We start from the raw sequence: 25,294 nt of genomic DNA, 5'->3' as shown, positions 1-25,294 counted from the left end.
GGAAGTGCTGCGGCAATGTTGCTCTTGGAGATAGCTGGAGTTAGGGATCCGCCTTCTCTCCCAGAGGCGGGGCAGGTTTCTGTTTGGTTGCCGCCATGACTGCCAGAACTAAAGCACCTTGCAAGGAATGAGGTTGGTTCTTGAAGTCCGTGCTGACTGGCTGGGCGCATTTGCGCATTTGCTTCTCAGGCTGCGAAATGATCCGCAACAGCGCTCACGAGTTTGTTGCTAACTTCAGCAACTGTGCGGACAGGTCTCTGAGGCCTCTGAGCCGCGCTAGGTCCAGTAGATCTGGGCGTCTCAGAACCTGTCACAGCCGACGGAAGCGTTTATCTGAGTTTCTTGTTTCTTCCCGACCTTTTGATTTTCGCACCATTGCGCGCTCAAATATGCCTCTTTTTTTGTCCTATGGTCTCAACTAATTAAAGGAAGAAAAGCAATGCATGTGTGTGTGTAATTTTAAAGAAACTATGCTGCCTTATAGAAAACCAAGCCATCATTTTTATCTTTTGTACCAGGTATTCAAGTATGTTTTGAGCACCGACGGGCTGTGAAGCGGACTGTGCTGGAAGCTCCTCTTCCTCTTCTCTCCTTAAGCCCTTTATATTTGACATCAGCTTCCCCCACATTCTCCAAAGCTTCTCTCACAAATAAAGGTAATGATTTCCCATTTATTAAATTTGGTTGGAGTCTTTTACACCCAAACCCTCTGAGACCTTACCTTGATATTTGACATCGTGTTTAGAAGAGGGGGGAACTTGGTACCTATCTAATTGAGAGGGTTATTGTAAATGGGATTTTAAAATACCTTTGTAGGCGGGGCGCGGTGGCTCACGCCTGTAATCCCAGCACTTTGGGAGGCCAAGGCGGATGGATCACTTGAGGTCAGGAGTTCAGGACCAGCCTGGCCAATACGGTGAAACCCCTTCTCTACTAAAAATACAAAAATTAGCCGGGCATGGTGGCGCACGCCTGTAATCGCAGCTACTCGGGAGGCTGAGGCAGGAGAATCGCTTGAACCCGGGAGTCGGAGGTTGCAGTGAGTCGAGATCACGCCACCGCACTCCAGCCTGGACGACAGAGCAAGACTTGGTCTCAAAACAAACAAAAAACAAAATAAGTGAGAGAGGAAACTTTACTTCTTCCTTTTCTTTTAGTTTAGTAAATGCTGCAATTTGATGTTAACGAATGTTGGTCTTTTTATGGGCCTATATATTATTTTTGAAACAAAAAATGAAAATTACCTATTTAGTGTGAAACCTTTGCTTGTCTTTTGCTGTGTATTTGCTCAATTCTGAATTGAACTTGAGATTGTCACACACAGATTTCATTTTCAACTGAAATGAGATGATTTCTGTCTTTACTCTTAAAACTTAGTAAGAAAAAGCTTGCTCGAACAAGAAGTTTAAAAGTATGTCAAAATGTTTATTACTTTCCTAAAAATGTCGAGCTCCTCTTCTTTCTCAGAAATCCAAAACTTGTAGAAGCACAAATGAGGCCAGGCGCCGTGGCTCATGCCTGTAATCCCAGGATTTTGGGAGCCTGAGGCAGGCAGATCACCTGCAGTCAGGAGTTCAAGACCGGCCTGGCCAACGTGGTGAAACCCTGTCTCTACTAAAAATACAAAACTTAGGCGGGCGTGGATGGCGGGTGCCTGTAATCCTAGCTATTTGGGAGGCTGAGGCAGGAGAATCACTTGAACGCGGGAGGCGGAGGTTGCAGTGAGCCAAGATCATGCCACTGCATTCCAGCCTGGGCAACAGAGCAAGATTCCGTCTCAAAAAAAAAAAAAGAAGAAGAAACACAAATAAGTACATTTCATCTTATATCTACAGTCATACATTCACAAACTTCTTCCTCTTTTCTCAAAGTCAGGTGCTCAGGCTGAGAAGATTCAAGGAAAGTGTTCCTCACCTAGTTATAAAGTTGTGTTCAAGGGGAAGGAAAATATTGTTCAGTTGTGTTCTGCAATTCCCCATGGTGGTTTTCGGTAAGGCTTGAGACTTCCTTACTCTAAAGTCCAAGCAGCAGTGGAAACATTTCAAGATCCCTTTTTGCAGTATAACTTTTCCAAAGATTCAGTTTTTATTTAAACCCAAAAATCTTGTCACTTGAAGTAAAACGATTTTCTCCAGGGCCTGAAGATCCTTGTTCAACTAGTTCATGTGATGAAAATGTCTGTTAAGTAGGTGATATGGTTTGGATGTTTGTTCCCTCCAAATCTCATGCTGAAGTTTGATTCCCAGTGTTGTAGGTGGGACCTGGTGGGAGGTGATTGGATGGATCATGGGGGCAGAATTCTCATGAATGGCTTAGCACCATCCCCTTGGTGATAAGTGAGTTTTCACTCAGTTCACTTGAGATGTGGTTGTTTGAAGAGTCTGTGACTTCTTCCATTTCTCTCTTGCTCCCACTCCTGCCATGTGACATACTGGCTCCCCATCACCTTCCGCCATGATTGCAAGCTTCTAGAGACCTCACCGGAAACTGGTGCCAGCACCATGCTTCCTGTAAAGCCTCCAGAACCATAAGCCAATTAAACCTCTTTCTTTATAAATTACCTAGCCTCAGGTATTTCTTTATAGCAATGCAAAAAAAAAAAAAAAAATGCTGGTTTCTGCAGCCATTCTTTATCTTCAAAGAATTTGGTAAAATCTGGGCTACTGTTTTCTTGAATGTATTTCTGTGATTCACTTTCTAGGTCAAGCGTCCTGTTAAGGAGCAGAATCTGTATTAGTTTCTCTCACTCCAATCCGTGGTGTCAATAAACATTATTTTGCGTAATTTCTGTGGGTCAGAAATTAAGGAGCAGCTTAGCTGGATGATTTTGACCTAGGGTCTCTCATAAGGTTGCAATCAAGGCATCACCTGGGGCGGCAGTCCACTGAAGACTTGACTAGGCCTAGAGGATCCTTTTCTGAGGGAGCTCACTGACATGCCTAGCAAGCTGATGCTGCCTACTGCCAGCCCCAGTTCCTTGCCATACGGGCCTCTTTACAGGGTGCTTGAGTACTGACATGACATGCCAGCTGGATTCCCCCAAAACGATCTGCTAAGCCATAAGATTTATGCATGTGGAAGGAGATTTATATGGGCCTTGTCCAGGTTTTCACATAGTTAAAAAACAAAAATTTAGAAGTGAATTGCCCTATGTTTGATAAGTCATCTACATAGCATCATCTAGAAATTTTTTCATTTCTGCTCCAAAACTTTCTGACATCAGCACTCTCTGGGAAGAAAGCAGTGGGTTGTGAATATGTCAGAATGTTAAGGAGAATTGAAATCTCTGAGGGAACCAATCGTTGATAGGGTACCATAAGTAGATACTGACACAGTTCTTCCAAGAGGTACCTTCTTTTTCCAATATGAAGACAAGACAGTAAATATATCTTTACCTTTGCTTCTTTGCAGCAGTGTTTAATAGAAGAAAAAATTTCTTGAATTTTGCCATAATTTATAAATCTTGCAAATGCTACTCTATGACATTTGTTGTTGAAATCTGATGATTCATCAACCTGGATAAGAAGTTGTTAGATTCTTTTGATGCTATGCAGCATTATGTGACATGTCATCAATCACATCAATTTATCAAACTTTGAAAGTGAAACCGTTTTAGTTTCTCATTACATCATATGCTGACGTCTGACTCTCTGTAATTATACATGCTGAAATTGTGAGGTCCCATCAATTGTGGGGCTTTTTCCTTTTCTGGTCAAAAAGTTCTTCTGCTAAATAACTTGCTTTCTGGGCCTTTTTAACTGAAGGTGACTTAAAAAAATAAATAAATTCTTTACTCTGGGTTTCCAAAGGCCATATAAAATTATCTGCTCCTTTACTATGGTTTGCAGTTAAGCGTCTTTTCAATTTTGCTGGAGCCATTGCTTCATTTATAAGTTGTGATTCTTCATTACTAACTTTATCAGAATTATTAAGACTTAGAATTCTCTTCCATCTCCCAGTTCATCTCCAAAAATCACCACATTGGACTATAAGTCATGTTTGTAAAACACAGATGCTAATAAAATATAAAACAAGCAAACTAAACAAAGAAATTTTTTTAAAAAATGATATCTTCAAATGCAATTCGCTTTTAACCTACAAGCTCCATGTGTCAGGCCTCTGAGCCCAAGCCTGCATGTATACATCCAGATGGCCTGAGTCAACTGAAAACTACAAAGGAAGTGAAACAGCCTGCTCCTGTCTTAACTGATTGACCAACCTTAAGACATTCCATTATGACCTGTTCCTGCCCTGCCCCAACTGATTGATCGATCGACCTCGTGACATTCTTCTTCTGGACTATGGGTCTTATGATCTCCCCACCATGCACCTTGTGACCCCCTCCTCTGCTGACAATAAATAGCCACCTTTAACTGTAACTTTCTACTGCTTATCCCAGTCCTATAAAACTGCCCCACCCCACCTCCCTTTGCCAACTCTCTTTTCAGACTCAGCCCACTTGCTCCCATGTGAAATAAACAGCCTTGTTGCTCACACAAAGCCTGTTGGTGGACTCTCTTCACATGGACACGGACGAGGGTGACACCATGTTTTACAATGTTTACAACATTAGCAAAGCAACAGGGAGGCATTTGAGTTATGGGGCATTAAAATTGCTTCCTTAAAATATTGTCTTTGATTGTCTATTACATCAGGAGAGCTCATTAGCTGTCAGTTGACTGTGAATAAGGGGAGGCCAGGGGAGATTAGGAAATGTAAATCAGGAAGGAGAGGCTGATGTCATCAACCTATTGTCTCTCCCTCTCCCTCAACCTGTTGTCCCTCCTTCTTAATTCAGCACCCACCAGTCATCAACAGCACCCTGTTTGCATCAAAAGCTGAGAATGGACTCAGTGAAATGAACATAGTTGTGTGGAGCACTGTCATGTTTGTGAATGACCTCTAGCGAAATTCCTAACAGAGTTATTTGATCACTAGTCATTACTACAAGTGTTGGCATTACATGGAGAAAGAAGTTCAAAAAAGTGCAAAAAAAAAAAAAAATTCCAATCTCTTCTGGAATCCCTAGTAACCGCTCCTAGACCCCTAATGACATCTGCAGAAACTCACACTAGAGTATAAGCTCCTGAAGAGTGAGAACTACATCTTCTTTGTTTTGGTATCCTCAGCACTTAGTACAATGCCTGGAATAAAATTGATGCCCAATAAATATTTGTTAAACGGAACTGAATTCCTCTGTGCTTTGAATTTCTGCTCATGCCTTGAGAACCTACTTATCAAAAAATGATCATAGAATGATGGTCAAAGAGACAAAATATAAAAGAGATGGGGGTAGAGAAAGTATATAAGCACAGTCGAGTTGTAGTATTCAAGATCTAAGGAGGTATCCTAACTGGAAGGTGAGGACATCTAATTAAAATACCCAGTAAGGAGATACAGATGTTCCTCAACTTATGATGGGGTTATATCCCAATAAACCCATCATGAGTTGAAAATATCTGAGTGGAAAATACATTTCATACATGTAACATACTGAACATCATAGCGTGGCCTAGTCTACCTTGAAGGTGCTTAGAACACTTACATTAGCCTACAGTTGGGCAAAACCATCTGGCAGCACAGCACACTGGAGAGTCTCATTTGCTGCTGCTGCCCAGCATCATAAGAGAATATTGCACGAATATCACTAGCCAGGGAGAAGATCAAAGTTTAAAATTTGAAATACAGGTTTTGCTGAATGCTTATTGCTTTCACACCATTGTAAAGTAGAAAAATTGTTCAGTGTAACCATTGTAAGTTGGGAGACTGTATTGCTAACGACAGAGAAGAGGGCTGGTAGCTAGGAATAGGGCTGAAAATTTTTATATTAGAACAAAATTTTAAAAGTACTTAGCCAAAGCTAGGCGTGGTGGCTCATGCCTGTAATCCCAGCACTTTGGGAGGCTGAGGGGGGCAGATCACCTCAGGTAAGGAGTTGGAGACTAGCCTGGCCAACATGGTGAAACCCTTTCTCTACTAAAAATACCAAAATTAGCCGGGCTTGGTGGCATGGGCCTGTAATCCCAGCTACTCGGGAGGCCAAGGCAGGAGAATCACTTGAACCCGGGAGGCTGAGTTTGCAGTGAGCCAAGATCACGCCACTGCACTCCAGCAACACAGCGAGACTCCACCTAAAAAAAAAAAAAAAAAAAGGCTGGGCGCTGTGGCTCACACCTATAATCCCAGCACTTTGGGAGGCCAAGGCAGGTGGATTACGAGGTCAAGAGATCAAGACCATCCCGGCCAACATGGTGAAACCTCGTCTCTACTAAAAATACAAAAATTAGCTGGCCATGGTGGCACACATCTGTAGTCCCAGCTACTTGGGAGGCTGAGGCAGGAGAATCGCTTGAACCTGGAAGGTGGAGGTTACAGTGAACCAAAATGATGCTACTGCACTCCGGCCTGGTGAAAGAGTAAGACTCCATCTCAAAAAAAAAAAAAAAAGTACTTAGCCAAGGTGCCATTAATTGTAAATATTAATGTGAACTCATGACTTTCTCTTTTATTTGGTTTTTATTATGAAAATTTCAAACATAAACAGTTGAAAGAACAATATAATGAACCTCTCTATACAACACCTTCAATCAGCCTTTTGCAAATGTTATTCCTCCTATTTCCTCACTGTTATTATTAAAATTATTATTGCTAGAGTGTTTTATAGTGAGCATTCTGTTCATAAATCTCCAGCAGAGGACTTTTTTAAAAAACGTAAGCACAATACCATTACCACACCTAACAAAAATAATATTTTCTTAGTATTAGCAAATATCCATGTGGAATTTTTCCAAGTTATTTCAAAATGTATTTTAATAGTTGGATCAATAAAATGAAGATCCAAACAAGGGCCATACATTGTATTTTATTGGTGTGTCTCTTAATTTTCTTTTATTCTGTGTCAGTTTCCTCTCCCTGTTTTTTTTCCGCCCCCCACCCCGCCCCGCCACCATGGCTTTTATTTGTTGAAAAAACTGAGTCTTTTTGTCATGTAGAATTTCCTACTTTCTCACTGATTACATCCTTGTGATGGTATAAATTGTTCTTCTATCCTCTGTATTTCCCATAAACTGATAGTTAATTGATAGTGAGATCTAGAGACTTGATTGTGTTCAGGTTCTTTTTTTTTTTTTTTTTTGTCCTGCAAGAATACTTCCTACCATCCCATGAAGAGACACATAATGTCTGGTTGTCTCTCTTTGGAGATGAGATCAGTCAGTGGGATCAGTGTTATCAGCCTCATCCATCTCTTAGAGTTCCCTGCCAGCTTTTCACCTAATGGTTTTAGCAGCTGTTGATGATCATCACTAGATCCATTGGCTCATAAGGTAGTGCAAAATAGTAATATGATAATTCTATCATTTCTTTTGCAATTATTAACTGAAATAAAGAAATTTCCTTTTTTATTTCAATTTTTTGCTACCATTGTTCCTTATAATGCTTAAAATATTTCATCTTTGAGAGCCCCTTCAAGTATTTTAATACCACCACTAGCCTCCGATGGCTTCCTTGCGCTCTGGTACAAAATATTTCTTTTACATTTTATGCCCCAGATGTGGAATCGCCCTTTCTCCAAAGAGCCTTGGTTTTTTAAATGGAAAATGGTAAGTAGAGAAGACAATCTGCCACTAAGGAGTGCTCATTACTTCTGGATTGTTAGGACTTCTAGGCCCTATCAGTGGATACAATGGACAACTAGAAGGTAATTATTTTTAGAAAGAAAAAAACTGTGGGTCATAGTGATATTTCCAATTCAAAGTTAAGACTACAGGGTTTCCATTTCTTTGAATTTAAACTTGTGTATGTCTTACCCTGAAATTCTTATGACATTAGCATAATTACTTATTTGCCTTAGCCTCCATATATATATATATATATATGTATATAAAATGTTGTCAAGTAAGTATTAACGGTAAGATTACTGAATACTACTCAAGATTTTGTTTGTATCAGTTTGCCAATATTTTGTTTAGAGTTTTTGCATCTATATTCATAAGTGAGGTTGGTCTTTTTCTTTTTATTGTGCTGTACTTCTGCTTTTGTAGATTCTGATTATAGAGCTCTGCCTTCAATGACTGCAGGAGAAGGCTGGGATACGAGGCCTCAGGGGTTTGCCTATGGCTTGCCTCTTAAGTGCAGAGACTCCCTCACTTCATGGAGGCTGGTGTCGTCTAGAATGCTTCTCTGCTTCTGCCTCAGTGTCCACTCAAGGGGTTTTGGGTTAGAACATGTGCTATAGAGAGCCTTACTGTAGGCTTTAGCCTGGAGTGAATGCTCAAGTTGCCCCTGTGTGGGGCACTGGCTCAAATGTTCTTCCCTTTATTTATTAATTACTTAGTCCATCACTTCTCTCAGATTCTACTGTTTCTATTTATTCTATGGTCTTTCTTATTTTGGATATCTTGTTGTCACCTATATAAATTTGACACTTCTTAAACTCCTTTAAGTTTTGCAGTTAATCTTTTCCTATCTATTATATGTATTCTAGTAATTCCTCACTATTTATGTCCTATTAATGAATCCTTCTTCATTTTTCAATGGTGCAATGGAATTACTTTTATTTTTATATTTATTTTCATTGAGATCATAGGAGGAAAGAGACTTAAACTGAATAAAATTTCAGTCCTCATGAGCACTTTACATTTTCTTTTTGTTAACTACTGTATTGGTCCATTCTTGCACTGATATAAAGAAATACCTGAGACTGGATAATTTATAAAGAAAATAGGTTTAATTCATTCGTGGTTCCACAGGCTGTACAGAAAGCATGATGCTGGCATCTGCTCTGGTTCTGGGGAGGTCTCAGGAAACTTACAATCATGGCAGAAAGCAAACGGAAAGCACGTGCATTACGGGGCTGGAGTAGGAGCAAGAGAGAGGGGGCATTTTAGTCAGAAAGGATCAGAAACCGTTCTCATTCACATGGAATGGGCAACATATACACTTAAAGTTTTCCCAGGCCTTATCTGCCACCTTCTGACATAATGTTAATATGCAGAGATCTGGATCATCTGGATTTCCTATAAGACACCATTGTTTTTCCATTGATAGCATTATCTCGATCAGAGGAGATGAGGAAGTAGCATGCTAAATACTTTGGTAAGACACATGTGCTCCAGAGGGTAGGAAATAAAGCCTGGCACATCAGTAAAATTTTTAGGAAACCAGTATTCAGGAACGTGCTAGCACATCCTCTTTAATGGAAAAGACAAATTATTGTATCTTGTACTTTCTTTAACAAAGAAGGAAGCACAAAATCTGATGAGGCTTTTTGGACTCTGGGAGCAAATATTCTGCAGTAGGGAATACTGCTCCAGCTGCCAAAGCAGAAAAGGCTTCTGCAGTGGTCCAGCAGACTCTATGGCATCAGAAGTCTCAGTGATGGGGGAAAAAATGCTGTGTGGTGTTTGAGGAAGATCCTGTGGGAGAACCACAATATAGGACCTCAGGGTTCTGGAGCAAGGCCATGCCATCTGCAGCAGAGAATTGTGTGTCTTTTAAAAACCAATTTGTATATTACTCATTCCTGGTAAATGTAGAATAATGAATCATAGGACACTACATCACCATACGGCCAGAACTGCCCATTATGATCTGGATCCAAATGGACCCGCAAAGTGTAAGGACAAGCAGGCCTAGGAAAAATGTATTGTAAGATAGAAGTGTGACATCCAGAGCCAAACACAAACAGGACCAGAGGTATCAGCAACGTGCATAAACAGGTAGCAGGTAGCCCAGACTGTCCTGTCCCCAGCATCCAAACAGTTGCACTCATGGCCCTTCCTCAGCTCACACCTATAGCTCCCTGGGGAATCTGGTATCACCAGGTGAAGGAGGAGAGAAAAGGTCACGTTTTGTTTACAGATGGGTTGGCTTGGTATATAGGTACAAGTTGAAAATAGACAGAGGCGGCTTTACAGCCACACTTTGGAGTGGTTTTGAAAGACACTGGTGAGAGAAAGTCCTCCCAAAGGGCAGAGCTGCAGGTGGTACACCTGGTCATCCACTTTGTGTGGAAAGAGAGGTGGCCTGAGGCTAGACTTATATAGAATCACAGGCAATAGTGATTTCCTGATCATCTTTTTTTCCTGAAATGAAAAATATTCAAAGATCAAGAGCAAAAAGTTCTGGGATACAAACAGCAACTTTAGCCTGAGAAGTGAATGGTAACCAAGGGCTCAGACCACTCCTGAAAGAGACCGTGGGTCATGTCATCAGGTACGTCATTGAGATCAGCAGAGGTGGGAGGTCGGAGTGAAGAGAATCTAGAATGGATACGTGTACATACAGGACTGGGCATGAAGTATAAAAATTTTTGTATCACGGCCGGGCGCGGTGGCTCACGCCTGTAATCCCAGCACTTTGGGAGGCCGAGGCAGGCAGATCACGAGGTCAGGAGATCAAGACCATCCTGGCTAACACAGTGAAACCTCATCTCTACTAAAAATACAAAACATTAGCCGGGCATCGTGGCGGGCGCCTGTAGTCCCAGCTACTCGGGAGGCTGAGGCAGAAGAATGGCATGAACCTGGGAGCTGGAGCTTGCAGTGAGCTGAGATCACGCCACTGCACTCTAACCTGGGTGACAGAGCGAGACACTGTCTCAGAAAAAAAAAAAAGAGAAAAAAGAAAAAGAAAAAAAAATCTTTGTATCACATGTTAATGCCTACCAGAAACCATCCACCAAAGAAAAGGCACTAAATAACCAACAAAATGGCTCAACCAATTTGGCTCAACAAAACGATTGAGCCAAAATGACTGAGTCTCAGTCATCAGCCACCCCAGTGCTGGCACGATGGGCACAAGAATGAAGTGACCATGGTAACAGAGATAGAGGCCACCCATAAGGCCAATAGCATGGACCCCGAGGCTTATCTAGCTCCCATCATTAACAAATGCCCAACCTGATGGCAGCTGACACTAATACTGTCCCCACAAGATGGCACAATTCATCAAGGAGACCAACTAGTCACTTAGTGGCAAGTTAATTACATCTGATTCTTTCACTCTTTGGAGGGTCGGTGGTCTCTTCTTACAGGAATAGACATATATTTGAGGTATGAGTGTGCCTTTCTTGCCTACAGGGCCTCCATTAGCACCATAATCCAGAGAATTATAGAGTGCTTAATTATCTAGCAAAGATCACATCCTGCCAGACAAGCGTGCCCACTTTACAGCAAAGCAGGCCCAGGAGTAGGCCTGTGATCATGCAATCCCCTGGTCATATCACATACCACACCACTCAGAAGCCGGTGGACTTACAGAATGTTATAATGGGCTGCTGAGGGCAGAGCTGAGGTGCCAGTTAAATGCAAAACTTTTTGAGAATGGGGTGCTGTCCTCCAGGAAGCAGTACATACATTCAATCAAAGACTTTCTTATAGCATTGTATTCCCAATAGGAAGAATACCTGGGTCTGGGAACCAAGGAATAAAGGCAAGAATGACCACACTTACCATCACCCCCATTGACAAACTGGGGGCTTTGTGTATCTTGTCTCCACAATTGTAAACTCTGCAGGGTTCGTTATCTTGGTCTCCAAAGGACTATACTTTCACCAGGGGCAAGCAAGAGTCCCATGGAATTATAAACCAGAGCTGTTGCCTGGTGTACACTGGGCTCTTTGTGTCTAGGAACTAGCAAGAAAGAGTCAGAATCCACAAGGGTAATTGACTCTGATCATTCTGAGGAAGTAGGGCTGCTATTACTATAATGTGGGCAGGGAGGAAAATGTGTAGAACCCACATAACCTACTGGGGTACCTCTTATTTTTTGCTTTTTTTGGTTTCTTTTTTAAGAGAGGGTCTCTCTTTGTCACTCAGGCTAGAGTGCAGTGGTGCAATCATGGCTAACTGCAGCCTCAACCTCTCCCTGTGTTGCCCAGGCTCATCTCAAACTCCTGGCTTCAAGCACTCCTCCTGCCTTGACCTCCCAAAGTGCTGGGATTACAGGAGTGAGCCACCATGTCCAGCCTGCCTCTTGTGACAGTAAGGATACAAATGGCAACTTTTGCCTGAGAAACAAAAGGTAACCAGGGGCTCAGACCACTCCTGAAAGAGAGTGTGGGACATGTCATCCAGTAAGTCACCAAGACCAGCAGAGGTGGGAGGTCAGGGTAAAGGGAATCTAAAATGGGTAGGAAGGGGGCCAAGGGTGAGTATCAGCTACAGCCCCAAGATCAACTGCACGGGTAGGAGCTGTAGTTTTTCCCATTAACTTCCTCTTCTAAGTTTTCTCTCAAGAATAGAGACCCACTGAAATGTTTAAGGAGCCACTCCTGGAGTGTATATGGAACATAGATCTAAAAGGTGCAAGTGTGTACTCTGAAAGACACAGAGATGAGTTTCCCAGAACCCCTGTCAAGGAAGGTCTTGCTACCTGGCTATAAAGAATGTAGTCAGAAGATACCTCCTCCTGATAGCACATAACTGTCAGATCCTTCTGTGTCTGCCTTAGCTACAGAAAACTGTTTCACCTAAGTGTATGCCCTTCCTGGGCAATATATAGTAGGGGACCGAGCAAGGCAGAATATAATGGCCCAGCCATTTATACTGAAATCAGGGGCGCTGTGACAGGTCACACTCACTCCAGTTCAACTTCTGCCTCTGCTCACCCCTGCTTCCCCTCCCTTCCTTGTATGCGTATCGATCCCTAACAAACACTTGTACCCCACGCTCACTGTCTCAAGTCTGCTTCTGATGAACCCAACTGTGTCAGCATTTCTGCTATCACAGATTTATTTCATAAATAAATAAATCCTGCATGATAGTTGGTACTGGCACAAGAGTACTTGTTTCTAAAATTTCTTGTACTCCAAAAATACAATTTGATCACAGAACAACAAATGCATGGTAAATAAGCTGTTTTCTAGAGTTTTAAATGTATTTTGCAGCCTTCACTATGGTCTACTTTTATTCTTACTGTCTCCTAGTCTTCAACTTAACTTTAAAAAATAGTATTTTTATTGTACAAAAAAAAAAACAAAAAGTTCCTCCAGTATAATTTCTGTCTTCCCTGGAATACAGAATTGAGTCATTGCAATTAACAGGGTGGGAGGAAATCAGTCTCTTCTGGTGGAAACAAGTTCCTGTTGGTCACCTCCCTCAGATCTTTAATGGGAAGGCCATTTTTTGGTTTCAGTTACGGTAAATCTCTCTGGATTTCAGCCAAATTCTTTCAGAGTTCAAAAGTACAAAGCTCATTAGGAGGTTTGTTCTTTTGAAATATTTTTTCAGAGGTTAAAAATTAAATTTCAAAAGAATACCTGGGGTGGAAAAGAGTTCTCAGCAGAGACAAAGACCCCAAACACCTCCAACATGAAGCTTCTTCATGTTTTCCTGTTATTTCTGAGCTTCCACTTAAGTTTTTGCAAGGTAAGTAATTCAACCTTTATGCAAACAATTTTAATTGATAATTTAAAGGTTGTAAAAATATAGAAAATAATCTTAAATATATAATTTTGATTTAAATATTACATAGTTCAGTTACAACAATGCCACTCTATAGTCAGCAACAAATGTTTTATGTTAATATCTTGATAAAAGTGATTTTTTAAAAATAGTTCTTTTTATGTGCTTATGTATGTAGAGGCATTGAATTGAATAAGAGTTTTACTAATACAAGGCTGTGATTTACTGTAATTGTAGTAAATAAAAAATATTTACCAGGCTCCTCCTGTGTGTAAGGTACAGTGCTAGGAAGACAGTGAGACTGATCTCTTCCTTCAACAGCCTCTTAGTACACTCTATAGTTATAGAAAGGGGAAATAATAAGCAAATTTGAAACATCTGAAAACACAAAAGTGCAACTTACAAGACAGTATATATTTAATTGTCAAAAGTGATACAAATATGTGGTAAAGGACTTTAATGAGAGGACAAATCACTTTATCCTGAGAGGTCATGAAAAGATTATAGATCAAGCAGGATTTGAGCTGAACCTTTAATTCTGTATTACATGTGATCAGTGGTGAGAAAGAGGAGTGATTTCCAGCTTCTTTAGCCAGGAAAAGCAGCAAGTGCACTAGGCCCTTCCAAATAAACGAATCCATTTGATCAGAATGAGGGCTTTGTGGGCCACAAAGGAACTTGAAACTGAAATGACATGTTTTACTGAAGTTAGAGTGTCATCTACTAAGGTGAAAAATGTTTAAAACATTTTAGATACTTATTGATGATTGCCAACTTTGGTGGCAATCCAAAACTATCTTGTCTTAGTGCCAGCTTGTAGAAGAAAGTATTTAAAGAAAACTACTTAAGAAAACACACTTTAAGATTCTTGTAACTTCTAAAATAGTTGCCATCACCATTGCAATGTTTATAATAGAGAATAAATGGAAATAACTAAATGCTTATTAATAAGACACTGGTTAAATTATCGTATATCCAAAATTGAACCATTACGTAGCCATTGAAATGACGTATTTATATAAATAAAAAGTCCTTACTACAATTTTATTTTTATTGAAGAAAAACACACACACACATATGTATGTGTGTTTATATGCATACATATAAATGCATACTTATACCTACTTATATATATGACTAAAAGATCTTACAGTATATGTATCAAACAGTTAATAGTTGCTATCATTGGCTAATAAGATTACTGGTGATTCTATTTTCTGTTTTTGGTTTTACTGAACCTACTCAGACAAGGAAACTAGGGGATTCAGAAAAGATGAAAAAGAAACCCATAGCACAGTGAGAGTGGCTGCTGGGGCCTTCTGATGGGAGGAATAACCAAAGGATTTTCAACAACAAGGAAGCTGGCTGGGTGTGGGGGTTCACACATGTAATCCCAGTACTTTAGGAGGCTGAGGCAAGAGGATTTCTTGAGCCCAGGAGTTTGAGGCTGCGGGGAGCTCTGATCATGCCACTGTATTCCAGCCTGGGTGACACAGCAAGATCCTGTCTCAAAAAAAAAAAAAAAAAAAAAAAAAAAAAAAGACAGAGAAACCAAATGTTTCAGTCGACATGGTTACCTACTATAATTGTGCTGTGACATAATCACCAACTGATACCCTAAATTTATTTTACCCTAAAATTTTATTACAAACTCAGGCATATATGGGTGGCATTTTAGAGAGAAAGAACTGGGGTAATGTTAAGCAGAATGACAACATCCTGGAAACAAGGGTGGCACACAGGAGGGTGTGCAGTGCAAGTGATGGCAGCAGAAATGGCAGAGTAGGCAGATCCACCAAAACCAAAAACCAAAAATCCACTTCCACAAAAACCAAAGGGAAGCTGTCAGAACCAACTTTATTTAGAACTCCGGAAAACAGTCAAAGATTTATAGCACCTAAGCAAATATTGAATGAAGGAACAGGCAACTAAAAATGGTAGGAAAGCTTTGTGGCATTTTGTGTGTCTGTCCTTTGTGTCCTTGCCCCATACCCTCCCTGATTTGGCAGTGGTCTTGAAGGATATCGTGTACATAAAATAGCCTTAACACAATAACAACAAATTTTGGTTTATTAAAACAAGTTCACACATTGTCATTAAAAAGGCATTTTGAAATTCACTGTATTCTCATTACCTTAGTTTGCAAATGTTAAAGCAATTTTCTTCTAAAATACAAACTGTTTCTCTTACTATGCAGAATATTATCCTAATCACTTACCACACTTCTATCACCCTGTCACTTATAATACTGTTGTAAACCAACCACTAAATGGCCTTTACACTTATAATTTATTCATGTATCTTAGATTTCAGTTCCTTAATCTTCCATGGGAAAGTATATAAATCTGTCTATCTAATATGGAAGAAATTCTCCTAACTGGTGCAGCAACCACTGACCATGTACGTTTCTCACTCAGGGAGGGACCCTGTTCCCTAGCACTGGAAAGAACAGAGAAAACCTTATTCAAAAATAATGTGTTTGTCTTTTCTATCCTAAGGCCTTCCTGTAGGACAGACCCCAGGCACTTGTCTTGGTTTCACCTAACTCAGAACTCAGAGCAGAAAAGCATTAGTGTTACAAAGCACAGGCATTGTAAGATTAATGAGCAATCTCAGCTGTCTGGGGCAAAGGATTACAGTGGAGGCACACAACAGAGCACCAAAGCATGGGGAAAAACTAAGATCCTATGGAAAATTAAGGCATTCAAAAGTGCCTGTGTGTATTGGGGAGTTTAGGAAGCCCCATACATGCTCAGAACAGGATACATGCTCAGAAAGACCTCAGAAGACTCTGAGCCTGCACCTCTGGTGGATGTCTAAGTTCAGTGCAAGTATGAAGTGAAGGCTAAGGTAGAGTTGCAAATGGCCTGGATGAGTGAGTGCCCAGGACAGAACCAATCTGCAAAGACTGGGAGAGATTTTGAGATTTTGATTTATTTTTCTGGGTTTCTTTTTTCTTCTCTCTCTCTCTGTCCTCTTGCATTGAAGGAAATCTCTGTCTAAATACTAGCCGAATATAAGTCAAAGGAACAGACTTCAAAAACCACATGTGATAAAGAATAGACTTGCCAAAAGTAGTTTAGAAAAGTCATCAAACAAACACCAAGCAACCAAAACAAACCCCAAGCAGAAGGAAGTCTGATTTCAAGAGTTACTATAAGAGTCAAAGTGTCAACCAAAAATTTTCAACCAAAAATTATGATGCATGCAAAGATATGAGAAAGTATGGACCATTTACAGAAGAAATGAACATAATCTGTTCCAGAAGAAGCACAAACTTTGGACTCACTAAACAAAGACTTAATGGTCGTTTTTTAAAAAAAAAAACACTTTATTGAGTTATGATTGACATATAATAAACTATACATATTTAGTGTACATAACTTGATGAGTTTGAGTTTGTAGATTAGTATATGTCTGTGAAAATATCACAACATATGCCATAAACGTATTCACCACTTCCAAAAGTTTCCTCTCACCCTCTTTATTTATTATTTTGTGTGGGCATATTAACAACTCTTAACAAAGAAATTATGCTCTTAGCAAATTTTTAAGTATACAATACAGTATTATGAACAATAGGCACTATTCTGTAGCATAGATCTCTAAGAATTATACATCTTGACCTTTGACTAATACTTCCCTGTTTCCCCCTCACCCAGTGCTTGGCAACCACCATCCCACTCTCTGGTTCCATGAGTTTGACTATCTTAGATTCCTAATATAAGTGGTATTATGTGGTATTTATCTTCCTGTCCCTGCCCCATTTCACTTAGATTAATGTCCTCTAGGTTCATCCATATTGTCACAAATGGCAGGGTTTCTTTCTTTTTTAAGGCCAAATAATATTTCATTGCATGTATATACCACATTTTCTTTATCAATTCTTCCACAACTGTAGAAGAATTTCCCATTCTCCATATCCTCAGCTACATTTGTTACCTTTGGTTATTTTGACAATAACCATCCTAACTGGTGTGTGATTTTGATTTTCATTTCCCTAATGGTTAGTGATATTAAATACCTTTTCAAGTACCTATTGACCAATTACATATCTTATTTGAAGAAATGTCTATTCAGCTCCTTTGTCCACTTTTTAAAGTAGACTATTTGGTTCTTGGCTTTTGAGTTGTAGGAATTCCCTATGTATTTTAGATAGATATTAATTTCTTACCAGATGTATAGTTTGCAAATATTTCTTCCATTGTATATGTTGTCTTTTCATTTTGCTGTGCAGAAGGTTTTTAGCTTGATGTAGTCCCGCTTGTCTATTTTTGCTTTTGTTGCCTGTTTTTGTCATCACAGTCAAGAAATTATTGCCAAGACTAACGTCAAAAAGGTTATCCCTTATGTTTTATTCTAAAAGTTTTATGATTTCAGGTGTATGTGTAAGTCTTTAATCCATTTTGAGTTGATTTTTGTGTATGGGGTAATATAGGGTCCAATTTCATTTTTTGCATGTGGATTTCCAGTTTTCCCATTACCACTTATTGAAAAGACTATTCTTCACCCATTGTACATTCTTGGCTCCCTTGTTGAAGAGCAGTTGACTATCTATGCATGGGTTTATCTCTGAACTTTCTACTTTGTTCCATGAATCTAGATGTCTGTTTTTATGAGAGTACCATATTGTTTTCATTACTGCAGCTTTGTGATATTTTTTGAAATCAGGAAGTGTGATGCCTCTGGCTTTGTTCTTCTTGCTCAAAAAAATGTTTTGGCTATTTTGTGTCTTTTGAAATTCCATATAAATTTTAGAATTATATTTTCTATTTCTGTAAAAAAATGCCTTTGCAATTTTGGTAGGGATTGTATCAAATCTGTAGATTATTTGTAATAGTATAAACATTTAACAATATTAATTCCTTCAGTGAAGGAATGTTAGTTGTCTTGCCATTTCTTTGTGCCTACTTTAATTTCTTTCAACAGTGTTTTACAGTCTTCAGGGTACCAGTTTTTCACCTTGTTGGTTAAATTTATTTCTAAGTACTTTATTCTTTTAACTGCTATTGTAAATGAGATTGTTTTGTTTTGTTAAAGACAGGGTTTTGGACTGTTGCCCGGGTGGGAATGCAATGGCAAATTACAGCCCATTGCAGTCTTTGCCTCCTGTGCTCAAGCTACCCTCCTACCCCAGCATCTCAAGTAACTGTGACCAAAGGTGTGCACTACCATGCCAACTAATTTTTTTGTAGTGATGGGACCTTGCTATGTTGCCCAGACTGGTCTCAAACTCCTGGCCTCAAAGGATCCTCCCACCGTGGCCTCTCAAAGCACTGGGATATAGGCATGAGCTGCTGCACCTGGCCTGAGATGGTTTTCTTAAATTCTTTCTAGGACAGTTCATTATTGATGTATAGAAACACCACTGATTTTTGTATGTTGATTTTGTATCCTGCAGCTTTAATGTTGCTGTTTATCATCTTTTCATTTCAACTTGAATAAAACCTATTATCATTTCTTGTAAGGCAGGTGATGTATTTCCTGTTTTGATTTATTGGGGAAAGTCTTTATCTCTCTTTCATTTTTTTTTGTTTTTTTGATTTATTTTATTTTTTATTTTAATTTTTTTGTCTGAGGTCTTTTTTTTTCTTTTTCTTTTTCTTTTATTATTATACTTTAGGTTTTAGGGTACATGTGCACAATGTGCAGGTTTGTTACATATGTATCCGTGTGCCATGTTGTTTTGCTGCACCCATTAACTCGTCATTTAGCATTAGGTATATCTCCTAATGCTGTCTGTCCCCCCCAACCCCCCACCAGTCCCTGGAGTGTGATGTTCCCCTTCCTGTGTCCATGAGTTCTCATTGTTCAATTCCCACCTATGAGTGAGAACATGCGGTGTTTGGTTTTTTGTCCTTGTGATAGTTTACTGAGAATGACGTTTTCCAGTTTCATCCATGTCCCTACAAAAGACATGAACTCATCCTTTTTTATGGCTGCATAGTATTCCATGGTGTATATGTGCCACATTTTCTTAATCCAGTCTATCGTTGTTGGACATTTGGGTTGGTTCCAACTCTTTGCTATTGTGAATAGTGCTGCAATAAACATATGTGTGCATGTGTCTTTATAGCAGCATGATTTATAGTCCTTTGGGTATATACCCAGTAATGGGATGGCTGGGTCAAATGGTATTTCTAGTTCGAGATCCCTGAGGAATCGCCACACTGACTTCCACAATGGTTGAACTAGTTTACAGTCCCACCAACAGTGTAAAAGTGTTCCTATTTCTCCACATCCTCTCCAGCACCTGTTGTTTCCTGACTTTTTAATGATGGCCATTCTAACTGGTGTGAGATGGTATCTCACTGTGGTTTTGATTTGCATTTCTCTGATGGCCAGTGATGATGAGCATTTTTTCATGTGTTTTTTGGCTGCATAAATGTCTTCTTTAGAGAAGTGTCTGTTCATGTCCTTCGCCCACTTTTTGATGGGGTTGTTTGTTTTTTTCTTATAAATTTGTTTGAGTTCATTGTAGATTCTGGATAGTAGCCCTTTGTCAGATGAGTAGGTTGCAAAAATTTTCTCCCATTCTGTAGGTTGCCTGTTCACTCTGATGGTAGTTTCTTTTGCTGTGCAGAAGCTCTTTAGTTTAATTAGATCCCATTTGTCAATTTTGGCTTTTGTGGTCATTGCTTTTGGTGTTTTAGACATGAAGTCCTTGCCCATGCCTATGTCCTGAATGGTATTGTCTAGGTTTTCTTGTAGGATTTTAATGGTTTTAGGTCTGACATTTAAGTCTTTAATCCATCTTGAATTAATTTTTGTATAAGGTGTAAGGAAGGGATCCAGTTTCAGCTTTCTCCATATGGCTAGCCAGGTTTCCCAGCACCATTTATTAAATAGGGAATCCTTTCCCCATTTCTTGTTTTTGTCAGGTTTGTCAAAGATCAGATGGTTGTAGCTATGCGGCATCATTTCTGAGGGCTCTGTTCTGTTCCATTGATCTATGTCTCTGTTGTGGTACCAGTACCATGCTGTTTTGGTTACTGTAGCCTTGTAGTATAGTTTGAAGTCAGGTAGCGTGATGCCTCCAGCTTTGTTCTTTTGGCTTAGGATTGACTTGGCGATGCAGGCTCTTTTTTGGTTCCATATGAACTTTAGTTTTTTCCAATTCTGCGAAGAAAGTCATTGGTAGCTCGATGGGGATGGCATTGCATCTATAAATTACCTTGGGCAGTATGGCCATTTTCACGATATTGATTCTTCCAACCCATGAGCATGGAATGTTCTTCCATTTGTTTGTATCCTCTTTTATTTCATTGAGCAGTGGTTTGTAGTTCTCCTTGAAGAGGTCCTTCACATCCCTTGTAAGTTGGATTCCTAGGTATTTTATTCTCTTTGAAGCAATTGTGAATGGGAGTTCACTCATGATTTGGCTCTCTGTTTGTCTGTGATTGGTGTACAAGAATGCTTGTGATTTTTGTACATTGATTTTGTATCCTGAGACTTTGTTGAAGTTGCTAATCAGCTTAAGGAGATTTTGGGTTGAGACGATGGGGTTTTCTAGATATACAATCATGTCATCTGCAAACAGGGACAATTTGACTTCCTCTTTTCCTAATTGAATACCCTTTATTTCCTTCTCCTGCCTGATTGCCCTGGCCAGAACTTACAGCACTATGTTGAATACGAGTGGTGAGAAAGGGCATCCCTGTCTTGTGCCAGTTTTCAAAGGGAACGCTTCTAGTTTTTGCCCATTCAATATGATATTGGCTGTGGGTTTGTCATAGATAGCTCTTATTATTTTGAGATACGTCCCATCAATACCTAATTTATTGAGAGTTTTTAGCATGAAGGGTTGTTGAATGTTATCAAAGGCCTTTTCTGCATCTATTGAGATAATCATGTGGTTTTTGTCTTTGGTTCTGTTTATATGCTGGATTACATTTATTGATTTGCGTATGTTGAACCAGCCTTGCATCCCAGGGATGAAGCCCACTTGATCATGGTGGATAAGCTTTTTGATGTGCTGCTGGATTCGGTTTGCCAGTATTTTATTGAGGATTTTTGCATCAATGTTCATCAAGGATATTGGTCTGAAATTCTCTTTTTTGGTTATGTCTCTGCCAGGCTTTGGTATCAGGATGATGCTGGCTTCATAAAATGTGTTAGGGAGGATTCCCTGTTTTTCTATCGATTGGAATAGTTTCAGAAGGAATGGTACCAGTTCCTCCTTGTACCTCTGGTAGAATTCGGCTGTGAATCCATCCGGTCCTGGACTCTTTTTGGTTGGTAAGCTATTGATTATTGCCACAATTTCAGAACCTGTTATTGGTCTATTCAGAGATTCAACTTCTTCCTGGTTTAGTCTTGGGAGGGTGTATTTGTCGAGGAATTTATCCATTTCTTCTAGATTTTCTAGTTTATTTGCATAGAGATGTTTGTAGTATTCTCTGATGGTAGATTGTATTTCTGTGGGATGGGTGGTGATATCCCCTTTTTCATTTTTTATTGCATCTATTTGATTCTTCTCTCTTTTCTTCTTTATTAGTCTTGCTAGCGGTCTATCAATTTTGTTGATCTTTTCAAGAAAGCAGGTCCTGGATTCATTAATTTTTTGAAGGGTTTTTTGTGTCTCTATTTCCTTCAGTTCTGCTCTGATTTTAGTTATTTCTAGCCTTCTGCTAGCTTTTGAATGTGTTTGCTCTTGCTTTTCTAGTTCTTTTAATTGTGATGTTAGGGTGTCAATTTTGGATCTTTCCTGCTTTCTCTTGTGGGCATTTAGTGCTATAAATTTCCCTCTACATACTGCTTTGAATGTGTCCCAGAGATTCTGGTATGTTGTGTATTTGTTCTCTTTGGTTTCAAAGAACATCTTTATTTCTGCCTTCATTTCATTATGTACCCAATAGTCATTCAGGAGCAGGTTGTTCAGTTTCCATGTAGTTGAGTGGTTTTGAGTGAGTTTCTTAATCCTGAGTTCTAGTTTGATTGCACTGTGGTCTGAGAGACAGTTTGTTATAATTTCTGTTCTTTTACATTTGCTGAGGAGTGCTTTACTTCCAACTATGTGGCCAATTTTGGAATAGGTGTGGTGTGGTGCTGAAAAAAATGTATATTCTGTTGATTTGGGGTGGAGAGTTCTGTAGATGTCTATTAGGTCCACTTTGTGCAGAGCTGAGTTCAATTCCTGGATATCCTTGTTAACTTTCTGTCTCGTTGATCTGTCCAATGTTGACAGTGGGGTGTTAAAATCTCCCATTATTATTGTGTGGGAGTTTAAGTCCCTTTGTAGGTCACTCAGGACTTGCTTTATGAATCTGGGTGCTCCTGTGTTGGGTGCATATATATTTAGGATAGTTAGCTCTTCTTGTTGAATTGATCCCTTTACCATTATGTAATGGCCTTCTTTGTCTCTTTTGATCTTTGTTGGTTTAAAGTCTATTTTATCAGAGACTAGGATTGCAACCCCTGCCTTTTTTTGTTTTCCATTTGCTTGATAGATCTTCCTCCATCCCTTTATTTTGAGTCTATGTGTGTCTCTGCACATGAGATGGGTTTCCTGAATACAGCACACTGATGGGTCTTGACTCCTTATCCAGTTTGCCAGTCTGTGTCTTTTAATTGGAGCATTTAGCCCATTTACATTTAAAGTTAATATTGTTATGTGTGAATCTCATCCTGTCATTATGATGTTAGTTGGTTATTTTGCTCGTTAGTTGATGCAGTTTCTTCCTAGCCTCGATGGTCTTTACAATTTGGCATGTTTTTGCAGTGGCTGGTACTGGTTGTTCCTTTCCATGTTTAGTGCTTCCTTCAGGAGCTCTTTTAGGGCAGGCCTGGTGGTGACAAAATCACTCAGCGTTTGCTTGTCTGTAAAGTATTTTATTTCTCCTTCACTTATGAAGCTTAGTTTAGCTGGATATGAAATTCTGGGTTGAAAATTCTTTTCTTTAAGAATGTTGAATATCGGCCCCCACTCTCTTCTGGCTTGTAAAGTTTCTGCCGAGAGATCTGCTGTTAGTCTGATGGGCTTCCCTTTGTGGGTAACCTGACCTTTCTCTCTGGCTGCCCTTAACATTTTTTCCTTCATTTCAACTTTGGTGAATCTGACAATTATGTGTCTTGGAGTTGCTCTTCTCGAGGAGTATCTTTGTGGCGTTCTCTGTATTTCCTGAATCTGAATGTTGGCCTGCCTTGCTAGATTGGGGAAGTTCTCCTGGATAATATCTTGCAGAGTGTTTTCCAGCTCGGTTCCATTCTCCCTGTCATTTTCAGGTACACCAATCAGACATAGGTTTGGTCTTTTCACATAGTCCCAAATTTCTTGGAGGCTTTGTTCGTTTCTTTTTATTCTTTTTTCTCTGAACTTCCCTTCTCACTTCATTTCATTCATTTCATCTTCCATCAGCGATGCCCTTTCTTCCAGTTGATCGGATCGGCTACCAAGGCTTCTGCAATCTTCGCGTAGTTCTCAATACTTGTCTTTCAGCTCCATCAGCTCCTTTAAGCCCTTCTCTCCATTGGTTATTCTAGTTATCCATTCGTCTAATTTTTTTTCAAAGTTTTTAACTTCTTTGCTATTGTTTTGAATTTCCTACCGTAGCTCGGAGTAGTTTGATCATCTGAAGCCTTCTTCTCTCAACTCGTCAAAGTCATTCTCCGTCCAGCTTTGTTCCGTTGCTGGTGAGGAACTGCGTTCCTTTGGAGGAGGAGAGGTGCTCTGCTTTTTAGAGTTTCCAGTTTTTCTGCTCTGTTTTTTCCCCATCTTTGTGGTTTTATCTACTTTTGGTCTTTGATGATGGTGATGTACAGATGGGTTTTTGGTGTGGATGTCCTTTCTGTTTGTTAGTTTTCCTTCTACCAGACAGGACCCTCAGCTGCAGGTCTGTTGGAGTTTGCTAGAGGTCCACTCCAGACCCTGTTTGGCTAGATGTCAACAGCGGTGGCTGCAGAACAGCAGATTTTTGTGAGACCACAAATTCAGCTGTCTGATAGTTCCTCTGGAAGTTTTGTCTCAGAGGAGTACCCGGCCAAGTGAGGTGTCAGTCTGTCCCTACTGGGGGGTGCCTCCCAGTTAGGCTGCTCAGGGGTCAGGGACCCACTTTAGGAGGCAGTCTGTCCATTCTCAGATCTCCAGCTGCATGCTGGGAGAACCACTACTCTCTTCAAAGCTGTCAGTCAGACAGGGACATTTAAGTCTGCAGAGGTTCCTGCTGAGTTTTTGTTTGTCTGTGCCCTGCCTCCAGAGGTGGAGCCTACAGAGGCAGGCAGGCCTCCTTTAGCTGTGGTGGGCTCCACCCAGTTCAAGCTTCCTGGCTGCTTTGTTTACCTAAGCAAGCCTGGGCAATGGCGGGTCCCCCTCCCCCAGCCTCGCTGCCACCTTGCAGTTTGATCTCAGACTGCTGTGCTAGCAATCAGCAAGACTCCGTGGGCATAGGACCCTCCGAGCCAGGTGTGGGACACAATCTCCTGGTGTGCTGTTTTCCAGGCCCGTTGGAAAAGCGCAGTATTAGGGTGGGACTGATCCGATTTTCCAGGTGCCGTCTGTTACCCCTTTCTTTGACTAGGAAAGGGAACTCCCTGACCCCTTGTGCTTCCCGAGGTAGGCAATGCCTCGCCCTGCTTCGGCTCGTGCACAGTGCGCTGCACCGACTGACCTGCACCCACTGTTTGGCACTCCCTAGTGAGATGAACCCGGTACCTCAAACAGAAATGCAGAAATCACCTGTCTTCTGTGTCGCTCAGGCTGAGAGCTGTAGACCAGAGCTGTTCCTATTCGGCCATCTTGGCTCCACCCCCTCTCTTTCATTTTTAGAGGATAGTTTTTCTGGGTGTAATATTCTTGGTTGGCAGTGGTTTTGGGGTTTTTTTGTTTCTTCCTTTTGACACTTTGAATATATTATCCCACTCTTTCCTGGCCTGCAATGTTTCTGAAGAAG

The 25,294-nt window shown here is 40.2% G+C and overlaps 1 protein-coding gene and 1 long non-coding RNA gene across 2 annotated transcripts in view; both read left to right on the top strand.

Moving 5' to 3' along the window:
• The first annotated feature begins 16 nt into the window (after positions 1-16).
• LOC115831177 lies at positions 17-674 on the top strand. The gene is made up of 2 exons (XR_004026683.1): positions 17-132; positions 519-674. It is a non-coding gene; the product is annotated as an uncharacterized LOC115831177 (long non-coding RNA).
• A 12,385-nt stretch (positions 675-13,059) lies between these two features.
• Positions 13,060-25,294, top strand: part of CFI (complement factor I) — a 73,380-nt gene continuing 61,145 nt past the window's right edge. The window contains exon 1 of the mRNA XM_030797947.1: positions 13,060-13,370. Within this exon, the coding sequence (XP_030653807.1) occupies positions 13,314-13,370 (57 nt within the window). The 5' untranslated portion in view covers positions 13,060-13,313. The remainder of the gene's footprint in view (positions 13,371-25,294) is intronic.

The sequence above is a fragment of the Nomascus leucogenys genome, chromosome 18 (genome assembly GCF_006542625.1).
Source record: "Nomascus leucogenys isolate Asia chromosome 18, Asia_NLE_v1, whole genome shotgun sequence".
NCBI lineage: Eukaryota > Metazoa > Chordata > Mammalia > Primates > Hylobatidae > Nomascus > Nomascus leucogenys.
This window is presented reverse-complemented; position numbering and strand designations above follow the sequence as displayed.